Here is a 24,981-nt window from a genome sequence, read left to right on the forward strand (position 1 = left end):
TTGCCCGGCGGTCGCAGGAACGAGCTGGGCCTGCACCCTGTGCCTCTGGGAATTGAAGACGTTTTGTCACTTATGAAATGTCCTCACCAGTGTCCCCGACATCTCCCCCGAAAATGTTTTCAGATTTGTTCTGAGAAAGCCGCACAAACTGAGGGCTCGCCGGCCGCGTTGACTCGGACCGGGCGGATGGTGTGGGTTCCGAGGCCTGGATGTCACCGAGCTTTCGACGGTATGCTGTGCTGGGGACAAGGAGCAGACCTGACGTGGCTGCGCCCGTGGACTGGCGCTGTCCTGCCTGACTGAAGAAGGCCTAGGAGTCTCCAGAGCTTGGAAGTGGGGCCAACTTTGTGAAGTTAGGGGAGACAGATTTTGGCTCAGGGTAAAAAGACTTTTTCTAGTAATTAAAGCTTACCCAAGACTAGAACAGGCCACCTGGAAAAAGAATGAGCTCAAAACCTAGAAGGATTCTCTTCTCTAGGACGACTTCCTTTTCTGTGAGTCCGTTTCAAAGAAATATATCAGAGATTTTTTAAAAATCTCATTTTAACAGAGGTGGCCGTTCCTGCTAAACACCGGTAAAATGATCCTTCTGTGCCTATCAACTCTAACATCAAAGTACTAAATATTTCTTCCAACTTGTATTTCTGTGGCTGTTAGTGGGTATCACGTGGTCTGTTACAATGTTGGAGAATTCCTACTCAATGATAACTAAATTGTAAGTGCAAGCAGTCATGTAAAATAAGCCAAATATTCTGAGAATAAATTAAAGGAAATATTCTTAAATGAAGGAATTATATTATACTTCAAGAACTCAAGAAAACTTACTAATTTGTTCATTCTACAAATTAATGCTTAATGCTTTTTAGGTGGCAGGCTAATGAATATGGTCATTTTATAGCAGTCATACTTTGAAACTAAAAACAAAAGATTGATACCAACCGAAAGCTTTTGGAAAGTGTAGAAAAAACATAATTTATGGCTCCCTAAATGGTTTGCAGCTTTGGTATTTGACTACCTTGTAAACCATTGGTTAAACTCCATTTTGGTGATGTTGTGTAAGAAAAGAACACTTTCATATGCCTTGAATACTCTATAACTGAAGAGTTTAGGAATTACTTTATTTAGTGCTAAAAATCCCACTGAAATCTCCAATTTAAGCGGTTTAAGCAATTTACAGCTCTTGGTGAGTAAACATTTGTTTTGAGGTTATAAAACACTTTTTTTCTGACTACTAGATAAATTGCTCATGTTGTTTCCTTTCTGGTAAAATGGAAATAAAGATCAGTACTCAAAAATACTGCTTATTTTTTATTTGATTAAAAAAAGTGTGGGAGTCCTTTAGGAGAGACTATCACAATATTTTTATAGGAATACTCATTACAATATCCTTTCATATGTAAGGTGACACAGTGCCAGACTGTTAATTCTGTATATTATTCAACAAAATACCTTCCACTGTCTGATAACGTGGCAACTTCTCTCTTCTTCCACCTTTATTACCTTGGAAATGGAAAAGAAAATAATTATTTTCCAACAGTTTCATTTTGTGAAAGATCACAAACTGCTGAAAATTCTCACCTATTTGATAGAACATAAAATTCATCTTTGTGAGACTAATTAGAGTTGAGAAAATGCCTTATAAAACAGCAAAATGTTTTAGTTGCCTAGTTTATAATCAATTCTCTTCAAATATGAACATATTTATGAACGTGAAATAAACATGTTAATTAAATCCAAATTTAAGACATATATGTGAGAAAAAGGCAACAAAATACTCGAAACCAAGCTCATCATGTTTCCTTAGACACTAATACCTCTCCACTGTTCTCTACTGAAGATATTACCATCCTTGAGGTCTCAAAAGCTTGATATTGCCATCTTTTTTTTTTTTTGCTAACTTTTTTTGTCATTTTTTTAATTGTTTATTGCAGTAACATTGGTTTATAACATTGTATAAATTTCAGGTGTACATCATTATACTTCTGTTTCTGCATGGATTACATCATGTTCTCATGTTCACCACCCCAATACTAATTACAATCCATCACCACACACATGTGCCTAATTATCCCTTTTGCCCTCCTCCCTCCCCCCTTCCCCTGTGGTAACCACCAATAGATTCTCTGTATGTGTTTGTTTGTTGTTGTTATTATCTACTGTTTAATGAGTGAGATCATACGGTATTTGACCTTCTCCCTCTGACTTATTTCACTTTGCATAATACCTTCAATATCCATCCATGTTGTCACAGATGGCTGGATTTCATCGTTTCTTATGGCTGAGTAGTATTCCATTGTGTATATACACCACATCTTCTTTATCCGTTCATCCCTTGATGGGCACTTAGGTTGCTTCTAAGTCTTGGCTATTGTGAGTAATGCTGCAATGAACACAGGGGTGCATGTATCTTTACACATTGGTGTTTTCAAGTTCTTTGGATAAATACCCAGAAGTGGAATAGCTGGATCATGTGGTAGTTCTATGCTTAATTTTTTGAGGAATCTTCATACTGTTTTCCATAATGGCTGCACCAGTTTGCACTCCCACCAGCAGTGTATGAGAGTTCCCTTCTCTCCACATCCTCTCCAACACTTGTTGTTTCCTGTCTTGTTAATTATAACCATTCTGACGGGCATGAGGTGATATCTCACTGTAGTTTTGATTTGCATTTCCCTGATAGTGATTTTGAACATCTTTTCATGTGTCTGTTGGCCATCTGTATATCTTTGGAGAAATGTCTGTTCAGGTCTTTTGCCCATTTTTTAATCGGGTTGTTAGTTTTTTTGTTGTTGAGGTGCATGAGTTCTTTATATATTTTGGAGATTAAGCCCTTATCAGATGTATGGTTTGCAAATATCCTCTCCCAGTTGTTAGGTTGTCTTTTTGTTCTGTTGATGGTTTCCTTTGCTGTGCAGAAGCTTTTTAATTTGAGGTAGTCCCATTTGTTTATTTTTTCTATTGTTTCTCTTGCCCAGTCAGACATGGTGGTTGAAATTATGTTGCTAAGACTGATGTCAAAGAGCATACTGCCTATGTTTTCTTCCAGCAGTTTCATAGTTTCAGGTCTTACATTGAAGTCTTTAATCCATTTTGAGTTCTAGTGTGTCATTTAAGGCCAATGTTTCCTTATTAATCTTCTGTTTGGATGATCTATCCGTTGGTGTAAGTGGAGTGTTAAAGTCCCCTACTATTATTGTGTTACTGTCTATTTCTCTTTTTTGTCTGTTAATAATTGCTTTATATATTTAGGTGCTCTTACGTTGGGTGCATAGATATTTACAAGTGTTATATCCTCTTGTTGGATTGTTCCCTTGATCATTATGTAATGCCCTTCTTTATCTGTTTTTACAGTTTTTGTTTTAAAGTCTATTTTGTCTGATATGAGTATTGCTACCCCAGCTTTCTTTTCATTGCCATTTGCTTGGAGTATCCGTTTCCATCCCTTTACTTTCAGTTTGTGAGTGTCTTTAGGTCTGAAGTGTGTCTCTTGTATGCAGCATATATATGGGTCTTGTTTTTTTATCCAGTCAACTGCCCTATGCCTTTTAATTGGAACATTTAGTCCATTGACATTTAAAGTAGCTATTGATAAGTATGTACTTACTGCCATTTTTTAACTTTTTTTTCTCAGTGTTTATTTAGTCATCTTCAGTTCTTCCCTCTCACCCCCTCATTCACTCTGCCAGCCCAATACCTATCATAGCTGTAAGACTCCTTATTGTGGACCAAGCTGTTGGGAAAAATCATTTAGGCACCATAACTCCAAAAGCCAATTGTAGTTGGCTACTTTCATAGTTAACTTCTTGGGCTACCAATGTACATATCTACCCAAACCTCTTTCCCTCCTTTAAAGGACTGTCAGATTTTCCCACCAATTGTTCTCTTTATTGCTGTCATCTTCTTGGTTAGCACCTGGACCTACCACTGTTCATCATTGCTGGCACCTTTAACCTCCACAGAGGTGATTTATTCAATATCCTGGCCTCTAAATGACTAACTTAGTCCAATTGTCTTTTCTCCCATCACATCTCAACCATCAAACCATATGGTCATACCCCAGATATTATCATTACTAATAACTGCACCACCTCCAAACATGAGATTTCAAATATCTTGTTCCCTGACACAATCACTTTCTATCCTTACCCACTCCTGTAATTCTCTGATCTCATCAAGTCTCCTAATCCTACCACTTTTTAACTAACCAGCCCACTCTTGAGTCCTTATTTCCTTTCTTGCCTAGTTTAGAGCCCATGATTCAACTCCATTTCCACACCCTTACAAACACCATTAATCCCTTGTTCCTTTTCTCCTCTGTATATTTGCCTGAAATAATCCCAACTCTGTTAAAATCATACAACTGGGCTGACTAGACACAATTCTAATTGTATCTCAGATAAACATTCAACACACATATATATTACACTTTCCCAATTATATTCCCTTTTTCCAATCACTAATTACATCTCCCCTCTCCTCAAATATCTACTACGCATTACCCTCCTCGCCTCATGTTCCATACACACAGATGAGAGCTGTTATTTTTTTTTGTTTTAGCCACCTAATATACTAACCTACCTGAATTCAATTTCATATATCCTGTCTTGTTTCCTGATAACATTTGATAAACCCTTTCTTGACCCCAGGTCCCACTCTTATCTACCATCTAATTTCTCCCTCCCCTTTTATAGCAAAAAGTTCTGAGTTGTCTTTATTCTCTGGCTCTATAATCTCACTTCCCAGTCTCTGCTCAACCTACTCCAACTGGGTATTTATCCCACTTTATTGCAATGACTTAACAAGCTTGAAATTACATAATTATTGCCAAAGCCAATTGTCTGTGTCTTCTTAGATTTTCTGTATCATTTGACATAGTTGATCACTTCATTATTCCTTTTTATTAATGTTTGTATAGTGTATCTTTTTCCATCTTTTCATTTGCAACCTATCTGTGCCCTTATATATACATTTTGTGTGTGTGTGTGAGGAAGATCAGCCCTGAGCTAACATCCGTGCTAATCCTCCTCCTTTTGCTGAGGAAGACAGGCTGGAGCTAACATCTATTGCCAATCCTCCCCCCTTTTTTTCCTCCCCCAAAGCCCCAGTAGATAGTTGTATGTCATAGTTGCACATCCTTCTAGTTGCTGTATGTGGGATGCGGCCTCAGCGTGGCCGGAGAAGCAGTGCGTTGGTGCGCGCCCGGGATCCGAACCCAGGTCGCCAGTAGCGGAGCGCACGCACTTAACCGCTAAGCCACAGGGCCGGCCCATGTGCCCTTATATTTATAAATTTTTTTTAATTTATTTTTTCCCCCAAAGCCCCAGTAGATAGTTGTATGTCATAGCTGCACATCCTTCTAGTTGCTGTATGTGGGACGCGGCCTCAGCATGGCCAGAGAAGTGGTGCGTCGGTGCACGCCCGGGATCCGAACCCAGGCCACCAGCAGCAGAGTGCCTGCACTTAACCACTAAGCCACGGGGCCGGCCCTGTGCCCTTATATTTAAATGTCTCTTGCAAGTAACATATATTTAGGTTTTATTTTTTAATCCAGTCTGATAATCTTTGTCATTTAATTGGAATATTTAATCTTTTTATATTATAATTAGTATTTTCTACTTATGTAATTATTGATATAATTGTGTTTACTTTTTTATAATTACTAATGTAGTATAATTACTAATATAATTGGGTTTAAGTCCTACCATCCTGTTACTTGTTTCCTGTTTGTCCATCTGTTCTTTATTCCTTTATTTTTCCTTTACCTGCCTTTCTTTGGATTAATCAAGTATTTTTATTATTATATTTTATCTTCCAGTAGCTTTTTAAAAAACTTTTATTCTGAATCAATTTAGACTTATGGAAAAGTTGTTAGAATAGTACAAAGAACTCTATATACCCTTCACTCAGATCCATTAATTGTTAACATTTTTCAACATTTGCTTTATCATTGTATTTTTTCCTGAACTATTGAGTTGCAGACATTAGGACCCTTTGTCTCAAAATGGTTTAGTAAGTATTTCCTAGGAACAAGGGCATTCACTTATGTAACCATGGTGCAATTACCAAAATTAGAAAAATTTACAGACATAGTTCTACTATCTAATATACAGACCTGTTCACATTTAGTCAGTTGTCTCAATAGTGTCCTTTAGAGCAAATTTCCCCCCAGTCCAGGATCTGAACCAGGATCCTGCATTGCATTTTGTTGACATGTCTCTTTAGTCTCCTTTAATCTGGAGCTCTAATTCTTTGTCTTTTATGATCTTGACATTTTTGAAAAGTTTAGGCCAGTTATTTTGTAGGATGTTCCTCAATTTGGGATGCTTCCTCATGAGTAGGTTCAGGTTAGATGTTTTTGGCAGGTATATCAACTAAGAAATCTTGTTCATCACATCAGAGGCACATGGTTTTGATTTGTCCCATTATTGGTCATGTTAACTTTGGTCACTGGTTAAGGCTGTGTCCACCAAATTTCTTCAATATAAAATTAGCAGTTTTCCTCTTGTAATTAATAAGTAATTTGTGGGGAAATACTTTGAGGCTATGTAAATATACTGTTCTCATCAGACTAGCATCCATTGGTTCTTGCCTGAACCGATTACTATTGTGGTGGTTGCAAGATGATGATTTTCTAACTCTCTCATTCTTTCTGCATCTATTAGTTGTTCTATTAGATTTTTAATTATATATTCCTTTCGGTTGTTACTCTAGAGACTTCAATATGTATCCTTGACTTATTACATCTGCCACTATCTGAACAATACAATAAGCTACAGTAGTTTAATACCACCTCCCAATCTTTGGGCTAGTATTGTCATATATTTTATTTCTATATATGTTAAAATCCCACAAGGTATTATTATTGTTGTTGTTGTTGTTTTAAATAGTCACTATTCTTTTATATATCCCCCTACCTCTTTGGTGCTTTTCACTCTGCCATTTCATGCTTCTTTCTAAGATAATTGTGGTTTTTAACAACTTGATCATATGTTTAGGGTGCATTTTTCTTTATATTTATCCTCATTGGTGTTCACTGAGCTTCCTGAATCTGTGGGTTGATGTCTTTCATCAATTTGGAATAATTCTAGACACTATCTCTTCAAATGTTATTTATACTCCATTCTTTTTCTTCTCTGACATTCCTGTTAAACTTATTTATCTTGACCATGTCCCAGATGTCTATAATCTTCTTTATTCTTTCCATTCTTGTGTTTCAATTTTGATATTTTCTCATAACCTGTTCATTAATCCCAACTTCTGCTGTGTCCAGTACATTGTTAAATCCATCCAAATAAGTTAGTTTCAACTATTGTATCTTTCAGTTTTAGGTCATCCATTTGACTCTTGTTCATGATTCCAATACTCTGTGGAAATTCTCTACCTTTTCATCCATTTTGTCCATCTTTTCTCTATTTTATTTAATATACTAATCATAGTTATTTTAAAGCCCTTGTCTGTTAGATCCATTATCTGAATTATGTAAGGGTCGGCTTCTATTTTTCTTTTGATTCTTGGCCATTTTCTTGCCTCTTTTTTATTGTATGCCAGACTTTGGATATACAAGAACCATAGAGGCTACAAATGATGTCGTTACCAGAGAAAGTTCCTCTTTCTTCTGCTAGTCAGAGAGGATTTGGGACTAACAACCTCAATGCAACCAAGGATTCAGCTGGATTGGGCTGGGTTGTAGTTTTTGTGAGCGTCAGTCCACCCCTGGTTCATGTCTGTCCTCCCAGGCTTTTGACTGAGAGCCTGGTAGATCTGTCTCCTCAGCTCTGAAAGATGTCAAGAGTCAAGTTGGCCCCTGGGGGTTTTGAATTTAGATCATTAGCTTCCTGCCCCACCAGCTTCGTGAAATAGCAAACGTCTTGAGGATAGACCAATTGTGTATTTGTGGAAAGTCCTTTCTCTAGCAGGATTTTGTCTCCTAAGGACCATAAGATAGCGGGAGATTTAACTTTAAATCTCCTTAGGCTTTTACAACACTAAAAGCCTGCAGCTCAATTCTCCAGCCTCCAGCACCATCTCTATACTCAGCAAATGCCCATGATGGAAAAGCAATCAGAAGTTTGGGGCTTCTCTAAGTTTCTAGTTTGTTGTGCCAACCGCACATGACCACCAAAAGCTCTGCTAGTTTTCTTTTCTCTAAAAGAGCCCTTTTCCCTGGGCCAAGCCAATTCTCAGCCCATGCTCAAACTTTGGAAATGTCTCCAGAGCTGAAAACAGCCAGGATCATTAGCTCATCTAGAAATAACTCTTTCCTCTCAGGAATTTAGTCTCGTTGCTTCCACAGCTCTCCAGCGACTTTAAACTTATGATTTTTGCAAAGATTTATTTGTTGTGTTTTTCCCTAGTTACAGTGGGAACATTGGCCTGACATCACTTTTTCCATCCTCCTTAGAACTGAAAGTCCCACTCCCTCAAATTTGAAACCTACATCACTTGTTGCTCTTTTCAGTCTATTTTTGCTGGGTTATCCTCTTTTTCTTGATCTCCAGGGCTCATTGCTTTGACTTCTTCTCTTCTTTGTCCTCAATGATCTCATCCAATTCCATGGTATTAAATACTATCTATACACTGATGCTTCCCAAATCTGTATCTCCAACCCTTACCTCTTATCTCCATATTTGTAAATCTAACTGCATTCTTTGTATCTCCAGTTGGATACCTAAGAGACATCTCGAATTTTAACATGGCTAAACCATGACTACTGATTTCTCCCCAAATCCACTCCAATCTCAGTAAAAAGCAACACTAGCCACTCAGTTCCTCATCCTTTCTTCTCTTTTCCTCACAACCTATATCCAAACCATTAGTAAATATTCTGAGCTCTACCTCGAAAACGTATGCTGAATCTGACCAATTTTCATAATTTCCATTGCTAAAAACCTGGTCTCAGTCACCTTCATCTCTTACCCAGGTTACTGCTAGCAGTTCCGACACTTCCCTTCCCCTCAACCTGACAACCTCAATCAATTCATCTTCATGGCAACCAGTGTGATCGCTGGCTTCTAAAAGTTAAATCAAATCACCTCACCTCTGTTGCATAAAACCTTCTAAGGGCTTTTCTATTGTTACTAGAATAAGACCCAAACTCTGTTTATAGACTACATGATCTAGTCCCTGCCTACCTCTTGACTTCACCTCCTTTCACTCCCCTAGATATATTGTACACCACCCACCATGCTGGGCCCCAAACCATCTAACTCATTATCACTCTAACTTAATAATCCTCTAACACATCTAGATCATTCCCATTTTAGTGTGTTTACACTTGCTATTCCTTCTGCTTAGGACACTGCTTTCTTCAATTAATCATTCTGATGCTAATACAAATGCCACCGCCTGGAGAGATCTTCCCTGACTCTATCTAAATAAGCCCTTCCTCCACCACCATCACTCCCTATTACATTATTCCTTTTATTTTCCTAACTGCACTTAACAATATCTAAAGTCCTTCTAAAAATATATTTATTATCTATCTTCCCCACTGGAATTTAAGCTCTTTGAGAACAGGGTTTTGTTCTGTCTTGTTCACTACTGTATTCCCAGATTCTTGCACATACTAGATGTTTTGTGTATTTGTTGAACACCTCCCCCATTAGATCATTATGTATCTTGGGAGCAGGGAATGTGATCTAATGTTGGTTTTCCTCCTCCAGCACCTAACAGTAGCAGCCACATTGTACAGACAATGTTAAACAAGATGGAGGGGCCTATCCTGTCTAGTGAAGTGTTAAAGATGAGCAACTTCTTCTGACCGCCCCATCACTGCTAATTCTCTGACAGTGTTGATCAGCCTAACATATTGCTAAAGAAAAACGTAGGCAGTCCTGGCCTCCATATCATACCCTAAGTCATGAATGGGAAAAACCTTGTTAGAATTATCATTACTCTGTGCTATTGGAACACGCCACCAGACTGTAGGTAGAAAGGAACTACAGAAAAGAGCAATAGGGTTATAGTTTGGTATATACTACACTTTGTACTCACTATACTTATACTATACTATACTAAACTTTGTACTGCCCCAAAACATAATAACTTTAATGGTATTATAATCTCCATGAGGCAAAACTTTCACAGAGTTATAGTTTCCAAACTCCACGTGATTTAGCTTGAATAAGCATTCATCAAGGATATGTCCTAGCAAAGTATTTTTCAAGCTGAAAACCATGAAATCAACGTAGTGTTTTCATTACTAAACACTTTGTTTTAATGAAAATATAGAAAATTATCAGCATGCACTGCAGTAATAAGGGTAAATTTTTGTGTTTTGTGAATACACACACATACTTTACATGTGTGTAGGTACTAGGTAGTGCTATAAAACTTATTTCTTATTGTGGATCAATGTTTCAAAAGGGTAAGGAAGTCACTGGCGTAAAGTATTAGTTTCACATGTTTTTATTCCAGTAAAAACAAAACAAAACAAACCCATACAGAACAGAATGCACTTATTTAAAGTTTTGACAGTGTACAAAATTAAAATTTATGTATTTAATCCAAAGTTTAACATCAGTATTATCTTGTAAGGCGATTTCATCCCTTTAATAAATAACGTATTAAACTGTATATTATTCTGGAAGCAAATCATCTCCTAACTCTTCATCAGCAAAATCATCTTCGTCGATTCTTTTTTTGGCTGCGGTTTTTGGTCTTGCTATTTGAGGGCCAAGTGGATCCACATAGGAGGCATCTAGATTTCAAAATAGATTGTTACATTAGAGTAATATAGAAAAACAAAACAAATGTGAAACCAATTAGTCTCATACTCAAAGCTGAACAACTCAGAGTGAACAGAAATGCTCTCCTAAGTCATTTAAAACTTTGCATATATAAAATTCTTAATAACACCCAATTATACATTTTTGCCATCTCACCAATCTTCTTCAGACCTGTCATGCCTGTAGGAACTGGGTGGGGAGCACCAGCACTTGCCTATTTCTTTGTTACTGCTACTTTCATAAGGTTCATTTGTCCCAGGTAAAGCTCTGAGTTTGGCACTTAGTCGTTCACCTTTACTACTGGCACTACAGTTCTGGCCACTATCTGAAAACACAAAAATAAAAATGCATTTGTTTAACACGTTGAGAAAACATAACACTACATTATGAATCTTAACGCATACTTATTTGCGAAGAAACAGGCAAGTTGTTTCATTTGGATGCCAAAAATCCAAGGGATGTAATTTTTGTTTTCTGAAATTTAAAAGAAATCTCTTCCTGGGAATCTATAATATAGAAAAAACATCACTTACTATAGTCTTTATATGTATTCTTTCAAATGTGTGCTTAGTTACAGGTTTCAATTTTATAGATTCACTTGTGAGAAGTTAGAGACCACTTTGATGAGTATAATCTAGCAAAGAAGAAAGAGCAACTAAAGAAAGAACAAACAGGAAGTCATAAGATCAGTATGAGCTGTATCATCAACCTCATATCAAGGCTGGTGAGGGGCCCTAAAACCACATCAAATGAAGAACAGGAGAAGAGGCTGGGTAAGTCTAACCGAGGTGGCAGAGAACCTAGAGCATACAACCAACTTTCTTGAAACATTTGAAGAATGTTCATACAGAAGAGAATTAGATTTGCTTTGTACAGTAGGATAGATTTTGGCTCAATATAAAGAAAAACTTTAAAAGGATTATAGTGTTTAAATACAGAATGGCTGCCATGAGAAATAATGCAATCCATATATCACCGAAGATTTTTAGATAGGGTTGAGCACTCACATTAGTAGGAAACATTAGTAGTACTTTTTAACTCTAAATTTCTATTATTATATTTTCTAAAGAACTACTCCTCCAGCCCCACAGTTTTTATTTCTTCCCCTTAAAATTCTTACAATGTTATTCTTTCTCTATTATGGAAACTTCAGTTTTAATGAAAGTAGTCAACCGATGTCTACTGATCACTTCTTTTCTTAGTATACTTCATGTTTTAGTTTATTGATAATGTCTCGGGGAATAAATCAAAACAAGATGATCTTTAAAATCTCTACATTTTGGGGCCGGCCCCGTGGCATGGCAGTTGAGTGTGCACGCTCTGCTGCTGGCGGCCCGGGTTTGGATCCCGGGCACACACTGAGGCACCGCTTGTCGGGCCATGCTGTGGCGGCATCCCATGTAAAGTGGAGGAAGATGGGCACAGATATTAGCCCAGGGCCAGTCTTCCTCAGCAAAAAGAGGAGGATTGGCAGGGATGTTAGCTCATGGCTGATCTTCCTCATGAAAAAAAAAAAAATCCCTACATTTTAAGGTTGGCCAACTGAACCAAAATTATAAGTCCTCTCTGAGTTCTTATCAAAAACATTACCATCTCCCCCCATTGCTGATATTATTGGAAAATAAAATGCCTTAGTTTAATACATTGGATGTGTCTACACATTTTGGTATTTTTCTTATTATTTTGTTCCTCTCTAATTTTCTGTTACAATTAAGTCAATTTTTTCCATCTACAAGTGTAAATGGGTGTATTTCAAAGTGCCTAAGGAAGCTCAGGTCAAGAAAATTTGAAAACCATTGCTCTAGGCAAAATTTATTTTACTTCCCTTCTCATATAGCTACAAGTTATCTATATGAATATAACAAAACCCTGACATCTCCCTCAGGCATCCAAAGCCCTCCATTTTGAAATCCTAACAGACAATCCTCAGCCTGAAGGATTCCAATTCTGTGGAAGGGGCAAATCTTTACAAAATGAAAACTGATCTCCTTAGAAAACTTCAATTGTCCAATTGAAAAACCATGAATACAATTTTTAGATATTTTCTATTGTAAATACCAGTGAGGGTATATTGTGAATATCCTCATTTCATAATTTTCAATCAACTTTCATGGAGTAACAATGCCAAACACAGGAAGGTGCAAATGGATCAATAAGCATTTATAAGCCTGAGTGGGTTTAATATGTAAATAATAAAACAAATTATTACAATCATTTCACTATGGTTACAAACAACAATTACTATTTCCTAGAGGGAAGTTAAACAACAAATACGTTCAGAAAATAAGAATCTGGAGATCAATTTATCTGAATTATCAATCAATTAACACTAAAACTTTCAAAAGATATATTTTGTAAGAGAAAAATTTTAGAATCATAAAATTTAGACTAAAAAAGAATCTTGAAACGTAAGTATACCAGAAAAAATAGAATACCTCTATAAAATGGACAATGTACACAAAGAGATAATTCCCGAAGTAAACAATGCAAATGGTCAATAAACATATAAAAAACGTTTAGCCTTAATCTTAGAAGCATAATAAGTGAAAAAACCAAGTCAGAACACTACATACTGAATGATACCATTTTTAGAAAGCTGAAAAACAAACAAAATAAATATATTGTTTGCATACATGATAAAATTGTACATGAAAAGGCAAGAAACTGAAAAATATAAACCTGAATATATATAAAATACAAAACACAGTGGTTATATGTGGGGGAAGCAGGAGATAGAATGGGACAAAGCACACAAGTAGGCATGACAGTAATGTTCTGGTTCTAATATTTTATGATGGCTTTATTAATTTTAATTTTATTAATATGCTTCATAACTTAAGAGTGCTACATAGATTATTTTGTAGGTATCAAATATTACATAATTTAAACATTCACCTAATTCTCAATTTAACATTCAATATTGCCTAATAAAATGGCCAAGATTTAAAAAATATCAGGTTAGCAAATGAAATGAACAAATTTTCTGAGAGTAATTTGGTAGCATATATCAGAACTCCTAAAATTTTGCATTCAGCAAGACAGTGGAATAGGAAGCCCTAGACCTTGCTCCCTTACAAAGACAGCAACTTAAAGTCCAAAAAGTCTTTATGAGAACCCCAGAAACCACTTAGGAAGTCACAGTACCACATGCAAGCTCAAAACAAAGAACAACTGCATTGAAACAGGTAAGAAAAGCCATTTCATTTCAAATGTGTATGGCCCTACCCAAAGTCAGCATAGCTTGCAATTGGCAGAAAAAGCCCAACTTGCAGGTTCTCCTTCAGGAGGGAAAGAGAAGAGAGGAACATACATCCAATGTTTTGGTTTTTCAGGGAACTGCCTGAGAGACTGGTTTCTGTCTTGCCTCACCTGGAGTGCCAATAAGGAACCAGCATACTCTGCATGCCTGAAAGCTGCTGAGAACAAAAGAGAGCTCAGGAGCTTGTTGCAGTGCCAGAGATCCTGCAGTACTATAGACAGACACGAGAGGAAGCAAGAGATTACAAATCCTGAAAAAGAAACCATCAAACCTCTCTAATTAGGAAATTACATGTAGGAGCTGAGAAGAAATGCACCCTATAAAAACTTTGAGAAACTCCCATAATCTCTTGGGGCTGATTGGTGAAGGTCTTCCCCTGTACAGAACCAGTTCAAAAACAAGTGGGACAAGTGACTGTATTTTTCAAATGAAGAAAATGCAACAGAAAGTAACAAGACACACGAAGAAACAGGGAAACATAGCCCAAAGGAACAAAATAAATCTCCAGAATTTGACCTTAAAGAAATGGAGCTCTATGGATTACCTGACAAAGAATTCAAAATAATTGTCTTTTTTTTTATTTTTATTTTTTTTATTTTATTTTATTTTTTTTAAAGATTTTATTTATTTATTTTCCCCCCAAAGCCCCAGTAGATAGTTGTATGTCATAGGTGCACATCCTTCTAGTTGCTGTATGTGGGACGCGGCCTCAGCATGGCCAGAGAAGCGGTGCGCCGGTGCACGCCGGGGATCCGAACCCGGCCCGCCAGCAGCAGAGCGCGCGCACTTAACCGCTAAGCCACGGGGCCGGCCCTGTCTTTTTTTTTAAAATTTTATTTATTTACTTATTTTTTCCCCCAAAGCCGCAGTACATAGTTGTATGTCATAGCTGCACATCCTTCCAGTTGCTGTATATGGGACGCGGCCTCAGCATGGCCGGAGAAGCAGTGCATCGGTGCGCGCCCGGGATCTGAACCTGGGCCGCCAGCAGCGGAGTGCGTGCACTTAACCGCTAAGCCACGGGGCCGGCCCTCAAAATAATTGTCTTAAATAAGCCCAATGTACTACAAGACAATACAGACAGACAATAAATTAAATCAGGAAAATAAAGCATGAACAAAACAAGACTATCAACAAAGAGAAACGGTAAAAAAAGAACCAAACAGAAATTCTGGAGCTGAAGAACACTCATACAATAACTGAATTGAAAAATTCACTACAGGGGTTCAGAAACAGACATGATCCAGCAGAATAAAGAATCTGAGAACTCAAAGACAGATCATTTGAAATTATCAAGTCAGAGGAACAAAAAAATGAAGAATGAAGTGAAAAAAGCCTAAGAAAATTATGGAACATCATAAGCAGTCAATATACATATTATGGGAGTCCCAGAAGGAAAAGAGAGAGAGAATGGGACAGAAAGATTATTCAAAGAAATAATGGGTGAAAACTTCCCAAGTACGAGGAAGGAAATGAACGTCCAAATTCAAGAAGCTCAAAGGATTCCAACTAGGATGGACCCAAAGAGGCCCACACTGAGACACGTTATAATCACAATGTGAAAAGGAAAAGACAGAGAGAATCAAAAACATCAAGAGAAAAGCAACTCAAGTGACGTCACCATCATGGTGGAGTGAGTTGTTCCCTTTGTCTCTCCCTTCTAAGTTACAACCATTGGACATCCACTGACCAACAGAGGATTCCCTGCACAGCACAACAGGATACATAAGAGACCCAAGCATCTATAGATGTGAAGGTGGATAGACTGGACCCCTGGGAGGCAGTGTAATTAGGGGAGCAGCTCCCTCTCCCTCCTCTGGCAGCAGTGATCCAGGGTGCAGATCCTCATGCTGGCACACGTGCCTGTGAGCAGTCACAGTGGGAGCACAAAAACAAGCATGGCTTTCTCCCTGCCCGTCTCCCAGCAGATCCAGCACATGCCCCTACCCTTCCCCCGGCAGGGGCCAGGTCTTTCCAACAGTGGCGTCAGTATACAAAACTCAGATATTCCCATCTGGGGTGGGGTACCCTGACCTCAGTTTTCAAAACACACCAGCTAGCACCAGAGACCAGAGACTGAACGAATGAGCAGCAACAACACAAACGAGCAACAACAACCACCTCTCCCTGCTTAGCCATGTTAACCTGGAACATGAGGCTTTAGGAATCACAGTGACCCAGTCCCCAGTGGTGGCACCCCTGACACCGACCCCATCAGCAGTGGGGGCTGCAAACAAGTCCTTAGTTACCCAGGCCCCTAGCAGCAACTGTGACACCTGTGAACCCAGCACCCCTGGCAGCAGCGCAACCTGTGTCCCCAGAAAACACGGGAGCAGTAGCCTGTGGAGAGCGCCAGAGAGCCAGTGGAGGAACATGAGACCCAGGCGACCCCGGAAACAGCAGAAGTGCTCACAGCCTAGTGACCCCAGTGGTGACACCTGAGACTGCAGTGACATCATAAGCAGCAAGACACCAGCAACCTCAGAGGCACAAGCAGCACAAGGAGGGCACTGACAAGGCCTCTGGCAAGGGAGCAGAGGATAGAAAGTGGAGGCTCCCAAATACAACCAGAAGCAGCTCAGATCCAAGATAACCAAAGCTGTACTGAAATAAGAAACGTGGTTACTACCACGTTTGTGCTGGCAGAGGATGAATTCATCAAACACCATGAAGAACTACAGTAACACAACAGAACAGAAAGAAAATGACAACTCTCCAGAAACTAAACTTAAAGTCACAGAAGATTACAATCTTACTGACAGAGAATTCAGACTAGCTGTCATAAATAAACGCAACGAGTTACAAGAAAACTCAAAAAGAGAGTTGAATGAGCTCAAGAATAAAATTAATGAACAGGAGGAATACTCCACCAAAGAGAATGAAATACAAACAAAACAAAACAAAAAAACAACAACAACATTCTGGAGATGAAGAAAACAATTAATGAGATGAAAAATAATGTAGAAAGCATAAAAAAATAGAGCAGACCATACAGGGGAGAGAATTAGTAAGCTTGAAGATAGAAACCTAGAAATGACTCAGGTGGAGAGAGAGAACCAAGATTTTTAAAAAATGAAGAAATTCTTTTAAGAAATATCCAACTCAATTACGAAAAGTAACATAAGGATTATAGGTATCTGGAAGGAGAAGAGAGGGAAAAAGAAGCAGAGAGCTAAGTCAAAGACATAATAGCTGGGGCCGGCCCAGTGGTGCAAGTGGTTAAGTGTGTGCGCTCCGCTGCGGCAGCCCGGGGTTCGCCAGTTCGGATCCCGGGTGCGCAGTGACGCACCGCTTGTCAAGCCATGCTGTGGCGGTGTCCCATATAAAGCAGAGGAAGATGGGCATGGATGTTAGCCCAAGGCCAGTCTTCCTCAGGAAAAAGAGGAGGATTGGCAGATGTTAGCAGAGGGCCGATCTTCCTCACAAAAATAAAAAAAAAGAAATAATAGCTGAGAACTTCCCAAACCTGAGGAAGAAACCAGACATGCAAGTACATGAAGCTAATAGAACTCCTAATTACCTCAATGCAAAAAGACCTTCTCCAAGGCACATAATATTAAAACTGTCAAAAGTCAACAACAGAGAAAAAACATTAACGGCAGCAAGAGAAAAGAAAATAACCTACAAAGGTCCCCCTAACAGGCTTTCAGCAAATTTATCAGCAGAAACCCTACAGGCTAGGAGAGAATGCAATGACATATTCAAAATACTGAAAGACAAAAACTATCAGCCAAGAATACTCTATCCAGCAAAGTTATCCTTCAGATATGATGGAGAAATAATGGCTTTCCTAGACAAACAAAAGCTGAGGCAGTTCATCACCACTAGACCCGCCTTAAAAGAAATGCTGAAAGAATCCATCCTGCCTGAAATGAAAAGGCAAAGGTTTACAAAGCTTTGAGCAAGGAGATAAACAGACGACAGAATCATAAAGTTGCAGCTCTCTATCAGAATACGTTAATAAACAATTATAACGTAAAGGATAAAGGGAAAGAAAGCATCAAAAATAATTATAACCACTTCAATCTGGTCACAAACTCACAATACAAAAAGGAATAATTTGTGACAACAAAAATCTAGGGAAGAGGAAAAGGACAGAACCTGCATAGGCTAATGGAGAGAGGAGGCTATCAGAAAATGGACTATCTGGGTCCAGCCCTGTGGCGTATTGGTTAAGTTCGGAGCACTCTGCTTTGGCAGCCCAGGTTCGCTGGTTCAGATCCCAAGCACAGACCTACACTGCTCGTTGGCCATGCCGTTGTGGCGACCCATATACAAAATAGAGGAAGACTGACATAGATGTTAGCTCAGGGCTAATCTTCCTAGAGCAAAAAAGAGGAATATTGGCAACAGATGCTAGCTCAGCGTGAATCTTCCTTGGCAAACGAAAAAGAAAATGGACTATCTCATCTAGGAGATATGTTACACAAACCTCATGGTAACCACTACACAAAAAAGCAGAGAAGCATCACAAAACATAAAAAAAGAGAAAACCGAGAAACACCTCACAGAAAACCATCAAACTGAAATGGCAGACAGAAATACAAGAAAAAAGAAACAATGGAAATATAAAACAACCAGAAAACAAAAGATAAAATGGCAGTATTAAGCACTCATATATCAATAATCACTCTAAATGTAACTGGATTGAATTCACCAGCCAAAAGACACACAATGGCTGGATGGACTGAAAAACAAGACCCAAAAATATGCTGCCTCAAGCAGACACATCTCAGCTCTAAAGACAAACATAGGCTCAGAGTGAAGGGATGGAAGACAATACTTCAAGTTAATGGCCATAAAAAGGCAGATATTGCCATACTTATATCACACAAAACAGACTTCAAGACAAAGAAGATAACAAGAGATAAAGATGGGCATTATATAATGAGAAAAGGAATATTCCACCAAGAAGACATAACACTTGTTAAAACATATGCAGCTAATACAGGAGCACCAAAGTATATAAAGTAACTATTAACAGACCTAAAGGGAGAAACTGACAGTAACACAATAATAGTAGGGGACCTTAACACCCCACTTATGTCAATGGATAAATCATCCAGACAGAAAGTCAACAAGGAAAGATTGGCGTTAAATGAAACACTAGCCCAGATGGACTTAATAGATACAGATAAAACATTCCATCCCAAAATAGCAGAATACACATCTTTGTCAACTGCACATGGAACATTCTCAAAGATAGACCATATTTTAGGAAACAAAGCAAGCCTCAATAAACTTAAGAAGACTGAAATCACATCAAGCATCTTTTCCAGCCACAATGGTATGAAAACTAGAAATCAACTACAAGAGAAAAGCTGGAACGCCTGGCCCAATGGCATAGTGGTTAAGTTCGCATGCTCCACTTTGGTGGTCCGGGGTTCCAGGTTCAGATCCCGGGCGTGGACCTACGCATCGCTTATCAAGCCATGCTGTGGCAGGTGTCCTGCATATAAAGTAGAGGAAGATGGGCATGCCCAGGGCCAATCTTCCTCAGCAAAAAAAGAGGAGGAATGGCAATGGATGTTAGCTTAAAAAAAAAAAAGAGGAAGTCAAGATGGCAGCGTAGGCAGACTCTGAACTCACCTCCTCCCGTGGACACAGCCAATTCACAACTACTCGTGGAAAAATTACCTCTGAGACAGAACTGAAAACTGGATAAGAGGAACTCCTGCAAAAACGGACAATCCTAACTGAGGTAGAAGAGGCAGAAACTCCCTTCTGGAGAGGAAAAACGCCGCCTTCACAAGCTGCAGCGCCTCACGGCCACCCAGGAGCAGGGCAAAGGTATGCAGCCCTCCCTGGAGGAGCGGGGCCCTGAGCCGGGGAGCGCCCCTGCTGTCGGCATTTTATGGACCCAGCACGATCAAGACGAGTGGTATAATATCAGACTTTGCCTGCTACTAAAACATTGGGGAATACCCCCAGAAAAGCTGCTTCACAAAGAAATTAAAACTGGCTCTTAAAGGGCCCACGCGCAAACTCACCCGTTTCAGAAAACAACCTAAACTCACCAGAAAGAAAAGTGCACAGTGCTTTGGTGAAAAGAGACTCACCTAACAGGCCCTGTGTGCATCTCGGTGAGAGGTGAGACCTCTCCAGGGACTGGGACATTGGCGGCGGCCATTGTTGTGGCCTGGTGTGGGCGTGCTGACACAGACGCCATTGGAGTTCTCCCTGAGGCCTGCTAGCCCAGGGTCTGCCCCACCCGCTAGAGCACGGATTTAATCCAGCTCAGCCAGGGCAGGCAGCCCACCCTAGAGACTGGCCCCACCCAACAACAAGCCCTCAGGCAACTTGTGGGCCTGCATAGATTGGTGACTGGATTCTCTGCAGCCAGGCAACTGAGTCGACTTTAGCTTAGCGGGGCAGGGTGTGCACAAGGAGCGGGTGGAGAGTGTGGGGCGGTGGCGGAGTGTGTGGGGCTCCCGCCGTGGAGAGACTGGGTCCGCTTTGGTAGGTCGGGGCGCGCACACGAGGCAGGACTGTGTTGACTGTGTGTGTGGACCTGTGGGCAGCAGGGCTTGTCAGCTGCAGAAGACTTGTGCTTCTCAAAGACCCACATAGGGGGTTTGCCCCACCTTCCAAAGCCTGAAACAATTGAGTCCTCCCGTGCCTGAGGCCAGCGCCATCCAGCTGCAATCCACAGAGAGCTGACAAGAGACCTGGAGGCTTATAGCAATTGTAAGGCCCCGAGCCTAACAACCTGCCACGCTGGGGGCCTACTCACTTAAAAGAAATACTGCAACACAAATATGGTATTAGAACTTGCAGCCAACTGTGCTGGGGCTCCCCACAGCTGATAAAGAGACTGAAGGGCCCACAACAACTACAAGCAGCTGAGCATTACAACAGCTGGCCAGGAGCATAACTCAGCCTCCCTGGGCGCCTACAAGGAGAGCAAACAGGCCACAACAGAAGGAGACACATAGCCCACACAGGGGTCACCCCTGGAACATTGAGAACTGAGGCAAGCACACTGCAGGTCTCCTAAGCCATCACTTACATAAGGTCACCTATCCAAGAGCAGGAGACATAGCTGACCTACCTAATACGTAGATACAAGCACAGGGAAAGAGGCAAAATGAGGAGGCAAAAGAATACATTCCAAGTAAGGGAACAGGACAAACCCCCAGAAAAGGAACCAAGTGAAACAGAAATGAGCAACCTACCTGACAGAGAGTTCAAACTAAGAGTGTTAAGGATGCTCACTGATCAGGGGAGAAAAATAGATAAATGCAGTGAGAATGTCAACAAAGAAATGGAAGACATAAAAAAGAACCAATCAGAAATGAAGAATACAATACTGGAAATGAAAAATTCACTAGAGGGACTCAAAAGCCGAGTAGAGGATACAGAAGAACGGATCTGCGAGCTGGACGAAAGACTAGAAGAAATTACCCAAGCTGAACAGGTAAAAGAGAAAAGAATTAAAAAGAGTGACAACAGTCTAAGGGACCTCTGGGACAATATCAAGTGCACTAACATCCGTGTTATAGGTGTCCTGGAAGGAGAACAGCGAGACAAAGAGGCAGAAAATCTATTTCAAGAAATAATAGATGAAAACTTCCCTAACCTAAGGAAGGAAACAGACATCCAGGTACAGGAAGCACAGAGAGCACCAAACAAGATAAACCCAAAGAGGCCCACACCAAGACACATCATAATCAAAATATCCAGAATTAAAGATAAAGAGAGAATCCTAAAAGCCGCAGGAGAAAGTCAAGTTACATACAAAGGAAACCCCATAAGGCTATCAGCTGACTTATCAGCAGAAACCTTACAGGCTAGAAGAGAATGGCATGATATATTTAAAGTGCTAAAAGGAGAAAACTTACAGCCAAGAATACTCTACCCAGCAAGGTTATCATTCAAAATGGAAGGAGAGATCAAAAATTTCCCAGACAAGCAAAAATTAAAGGAGTTTGTCACCAAGAAACCAGTGCTACAAGAAATGTTAAAGGGAATCATTTAAGGGGAAAAGAGAATACCACAAATAGGAAAAATTATCTATTTCCATGATAAGAGGATAATGGATACAAATGCACAAAAAAGAGGTTAGATATGATATCAAAAACATAAAAGGAAGGAGGAGGGGAGTTAAACAGTAGAGCTTTCAGACAGAGGTCAAATTAAAGAGACCATCAATTCTGTACAGAAGAAGAAAGGAACAGAGAAGGAATACTAAAACACTGAGGAAAAAACAGTTAAAAAATGGCAGTAAGTACATACTTATCAATAGCTACTTTAAACGTCAATGGACTAAAGGCTCCAATTAAAAGGCACAGGGTGGCTGATTGGATAAAAAAACAAGACCCATATATACTGCTGCATACAAGAGACACACTTCAGCCCTAAAGACACTCATAAACTGAAAGTGAAGGGATGGAAAAAGATACTCCACGCAAAAGGCAATGAAATGAAAGCTGGGGTAGCAGTACTCATATCAGACAAAATAGATTTTAAAACAAAAACTGTAAAAAGAGACAAAGAAGGGCACTACATAATGATCAAGGGAACAACCCAACAAGAGGATATAACTCTTGTAAATATCTACGCACCCAATGTAGGTGCACCTAAATATATACAGAAATTATTAACAGACATAAAAAGAGAAATAGACAGTAACACAATAATAGTAGGGGAATTTAACACTCCACTTACACCAACGGATAGATCATCCAAACAGAAGATCAATAAGGAAACATTGGCCTTAAATGACACACTAGAACAGATGGACCTAGTAGATATATACAGAGCATTCCATCCAAAAACCGAAGAATACATGTTCTCTTCAAACGCACATGGAACATTCTCCAGGATTGATCACATATTAGGCCACAAAACAAGTCTCCATAAATTTAAGAAGATTGAAATAATACCAAGCATCTTTTATGACCACAATGGTATGAAACTAGAAATCAAATATAGGAAGAAAATCAGAAAAGCCACAAATATGTGGAGATTAAACAAAATGCTACTGAACAACAACTGGGTCAATGAAGAAATCAAAGGAGAAATCAAAAAACACCTGGAGACAAATGAAAATGAAAATACGACATGCCAGAATTTATGGGATACAGCAAAAGCGGTTCTAAGAGGCAAGTTTATAGCAATACAGGCCTATCTCAACAAACAAGAAAAATCTCAAATAAACAATCTAACAATGCACCTAAAGGAACTGGAAAAAGAAGAACAAATAAAGCCCAAAATCAGTAGAAGAAGGGAAATAATAAAAATCAGAGCAGAAATAAATGAAATAGAGATAACAAAAAAATAGAAAAAATTAATAAAACCAAAAGCTGGTTCTTTGAAAACATAAACAAAATTGACAAACCTTTAGCTAGACTCACCAAGAAAAAAAGAGAGAAGGCACAAATAAGTAAAATCAGAAATGAAAGAGGAGAAATTACAACAGACATCTCAGAAATACAAAAGATTATAAGAGAATACTATGAAAAGCTATATGCCAACCAATTCGACAATCTGGAAGAAATGGATAAATTCTTAGAATCAGACAAGCTTCCAAAACTGGATCAAGAAGAAGTAGAGAATTTGAATAGACCAATCACCAGTAAGGAGATAGAAACAGCAATCAAAAATCTCCCCAAAAATAAAAGTCTAGGACCAGACGGCTTCCCTGGTGAATTCTACCAAACAATCAAAGAAGACTTAATACCTATCCTTCTCAAACTCTATCAAAAAATTGAGGAGTGGGGGAAGCTCCCTGACTCATTCTACGAAGCCGACATTACCCTAATACCAAAACCAGACAAGGACAACACAAAAAAAGAAAATTACAGGCCAATATCACTGATGAACATCGATGTAAAAATCCTCAACAGAATACTAGCAAATCGCATACAACAATACGTTAAAAAGATTATACACCATGATCAAGTGGGATTTATTCCAGGTATGCAGGGATGGTTTAACATTCGCAAATCAATCAACGTAATACACCACATTAATAAAATGAAGAACAAAAATCACATGATCATCTCAATAGATGCAGAGAAAGCATTTGACAAGATCCAGCATCCATTTATGATAAAAACTCTGAATAAAATGGGTATAGAAGGAAAGTACCTCAACATAATAAAGACCATATATGAGAAACCCACAGCTAACATCATCCTCAATGGTGAAAAACTGAAAGCTATCTCTCTAAGAACAGGAACCAGACAAGGATGCCCACTGTCACCACTCTTATTTAACATAGTACTGGAAGTTCTAGCCAGAGCAATCAGGCAAGAGAAAGAAATAAAAGGGATCCAAATTGGAAAGGAAGAAGTGAAACTCTCACTATTTGCAGATGACATGATTTTATATATAGAAAACCCTAAAGAATCCACCAGAAAACTTTTAGAAGTGAGAAACGAATATGGTAAAGTTGCAGGATACAAAATCAACATACAAAAATCAGTTGCATTTCTATACACTAACAACGAAGTAGCAGAAAGACAAATTAAGAATACCATCCCATTTACAATTGCAACAAAAAGAATAAAATACCTAGGAATAAACTTAACCAAAGAGGTGAAAGAGTTGTACATGGAAAACTACAAAACATTGCTGAAAGAAACTGAAGAAGACACAAAGAAATGGAAAGATATTCCGTGCTCCTGGATTGGAAGAATTAACATAGGTAAGATGTCCATACTTCCTAAAGTCATCTATAGATTCAATGCAATCCCTATCAAAGTTCCAACAACATTTTTCACAGAAATAGAACAAAGAATCCTAAAATTTATATGGAACAAGAAAAGACCCTGAATAGCTAAAGGAATCCTGAGAAAAAAGAACAAAGCTGGAGGTATCACACTCCTTGATTTCAAAATACACTACAAAGCTATAGTAACCCAAACAGCATGGTACTGGCACAAAAACAGACACACAGATCAATGGAATAGAATCGAAAGCCCAGAAATAAACCCACACATCTATGGACAGCTAATCTTTGACAAAGGAGCCAAGAACATACAATGGGGA

General features: G+C 39.0%; 1 protein-coding gene across 12 annotated transcripts in view; it reads right to left on the minus strand.

The window, feature by feature from the left end:
- Positions 1-10,391: 10,391 nt before the first annotated feature.
- IFT88 (intraflagellar transport 88) overlaps positions 10,392-24,981 on the minus strand; it is a 123,649-nt gene continuing 109,059 nt past the window's right edge. For 10 of the 12 annotated variants that reach the window (XM_087436330.1, XM_004435246.3, XM_087436328.1 and 7 more), the window contains 2 exons: positions 10,942-11,052; positions 10,392-10,699 (listed from right to left, as the gene is read on the minus strand). In XM_087436330.1, coding sequence (XP_087292456.1) covers positions 10,578-10,699; positions 10,942-11,052 — 233 coding nt within the window. In that variant the 3' untranslated portion in view covers positions 10,392-10,577. The remainder of the gene's footprint in view (positions 10,700-10,941; positions 11,053-24,981) is intronic. The other 2 variants (XM_087436333.1, XM_014791210.2) reach the window with 1 other exon arrangement.

Source organism: Ceratotherium simum, chromosome 10, assembly GCF_057802395.1.
Source record: "Ceratotherium simum simum isolate JZ-2026a chromosome 10, ASM5780239v1, whole genome shotgun sequence".
NCBI classification, from domain to species: Eukaryota; Metazoa; Chordata; class Mammalia; order Perissodactyla; family Rhinocerotidae; genus Ceratotherium; species Ceratotherium simum.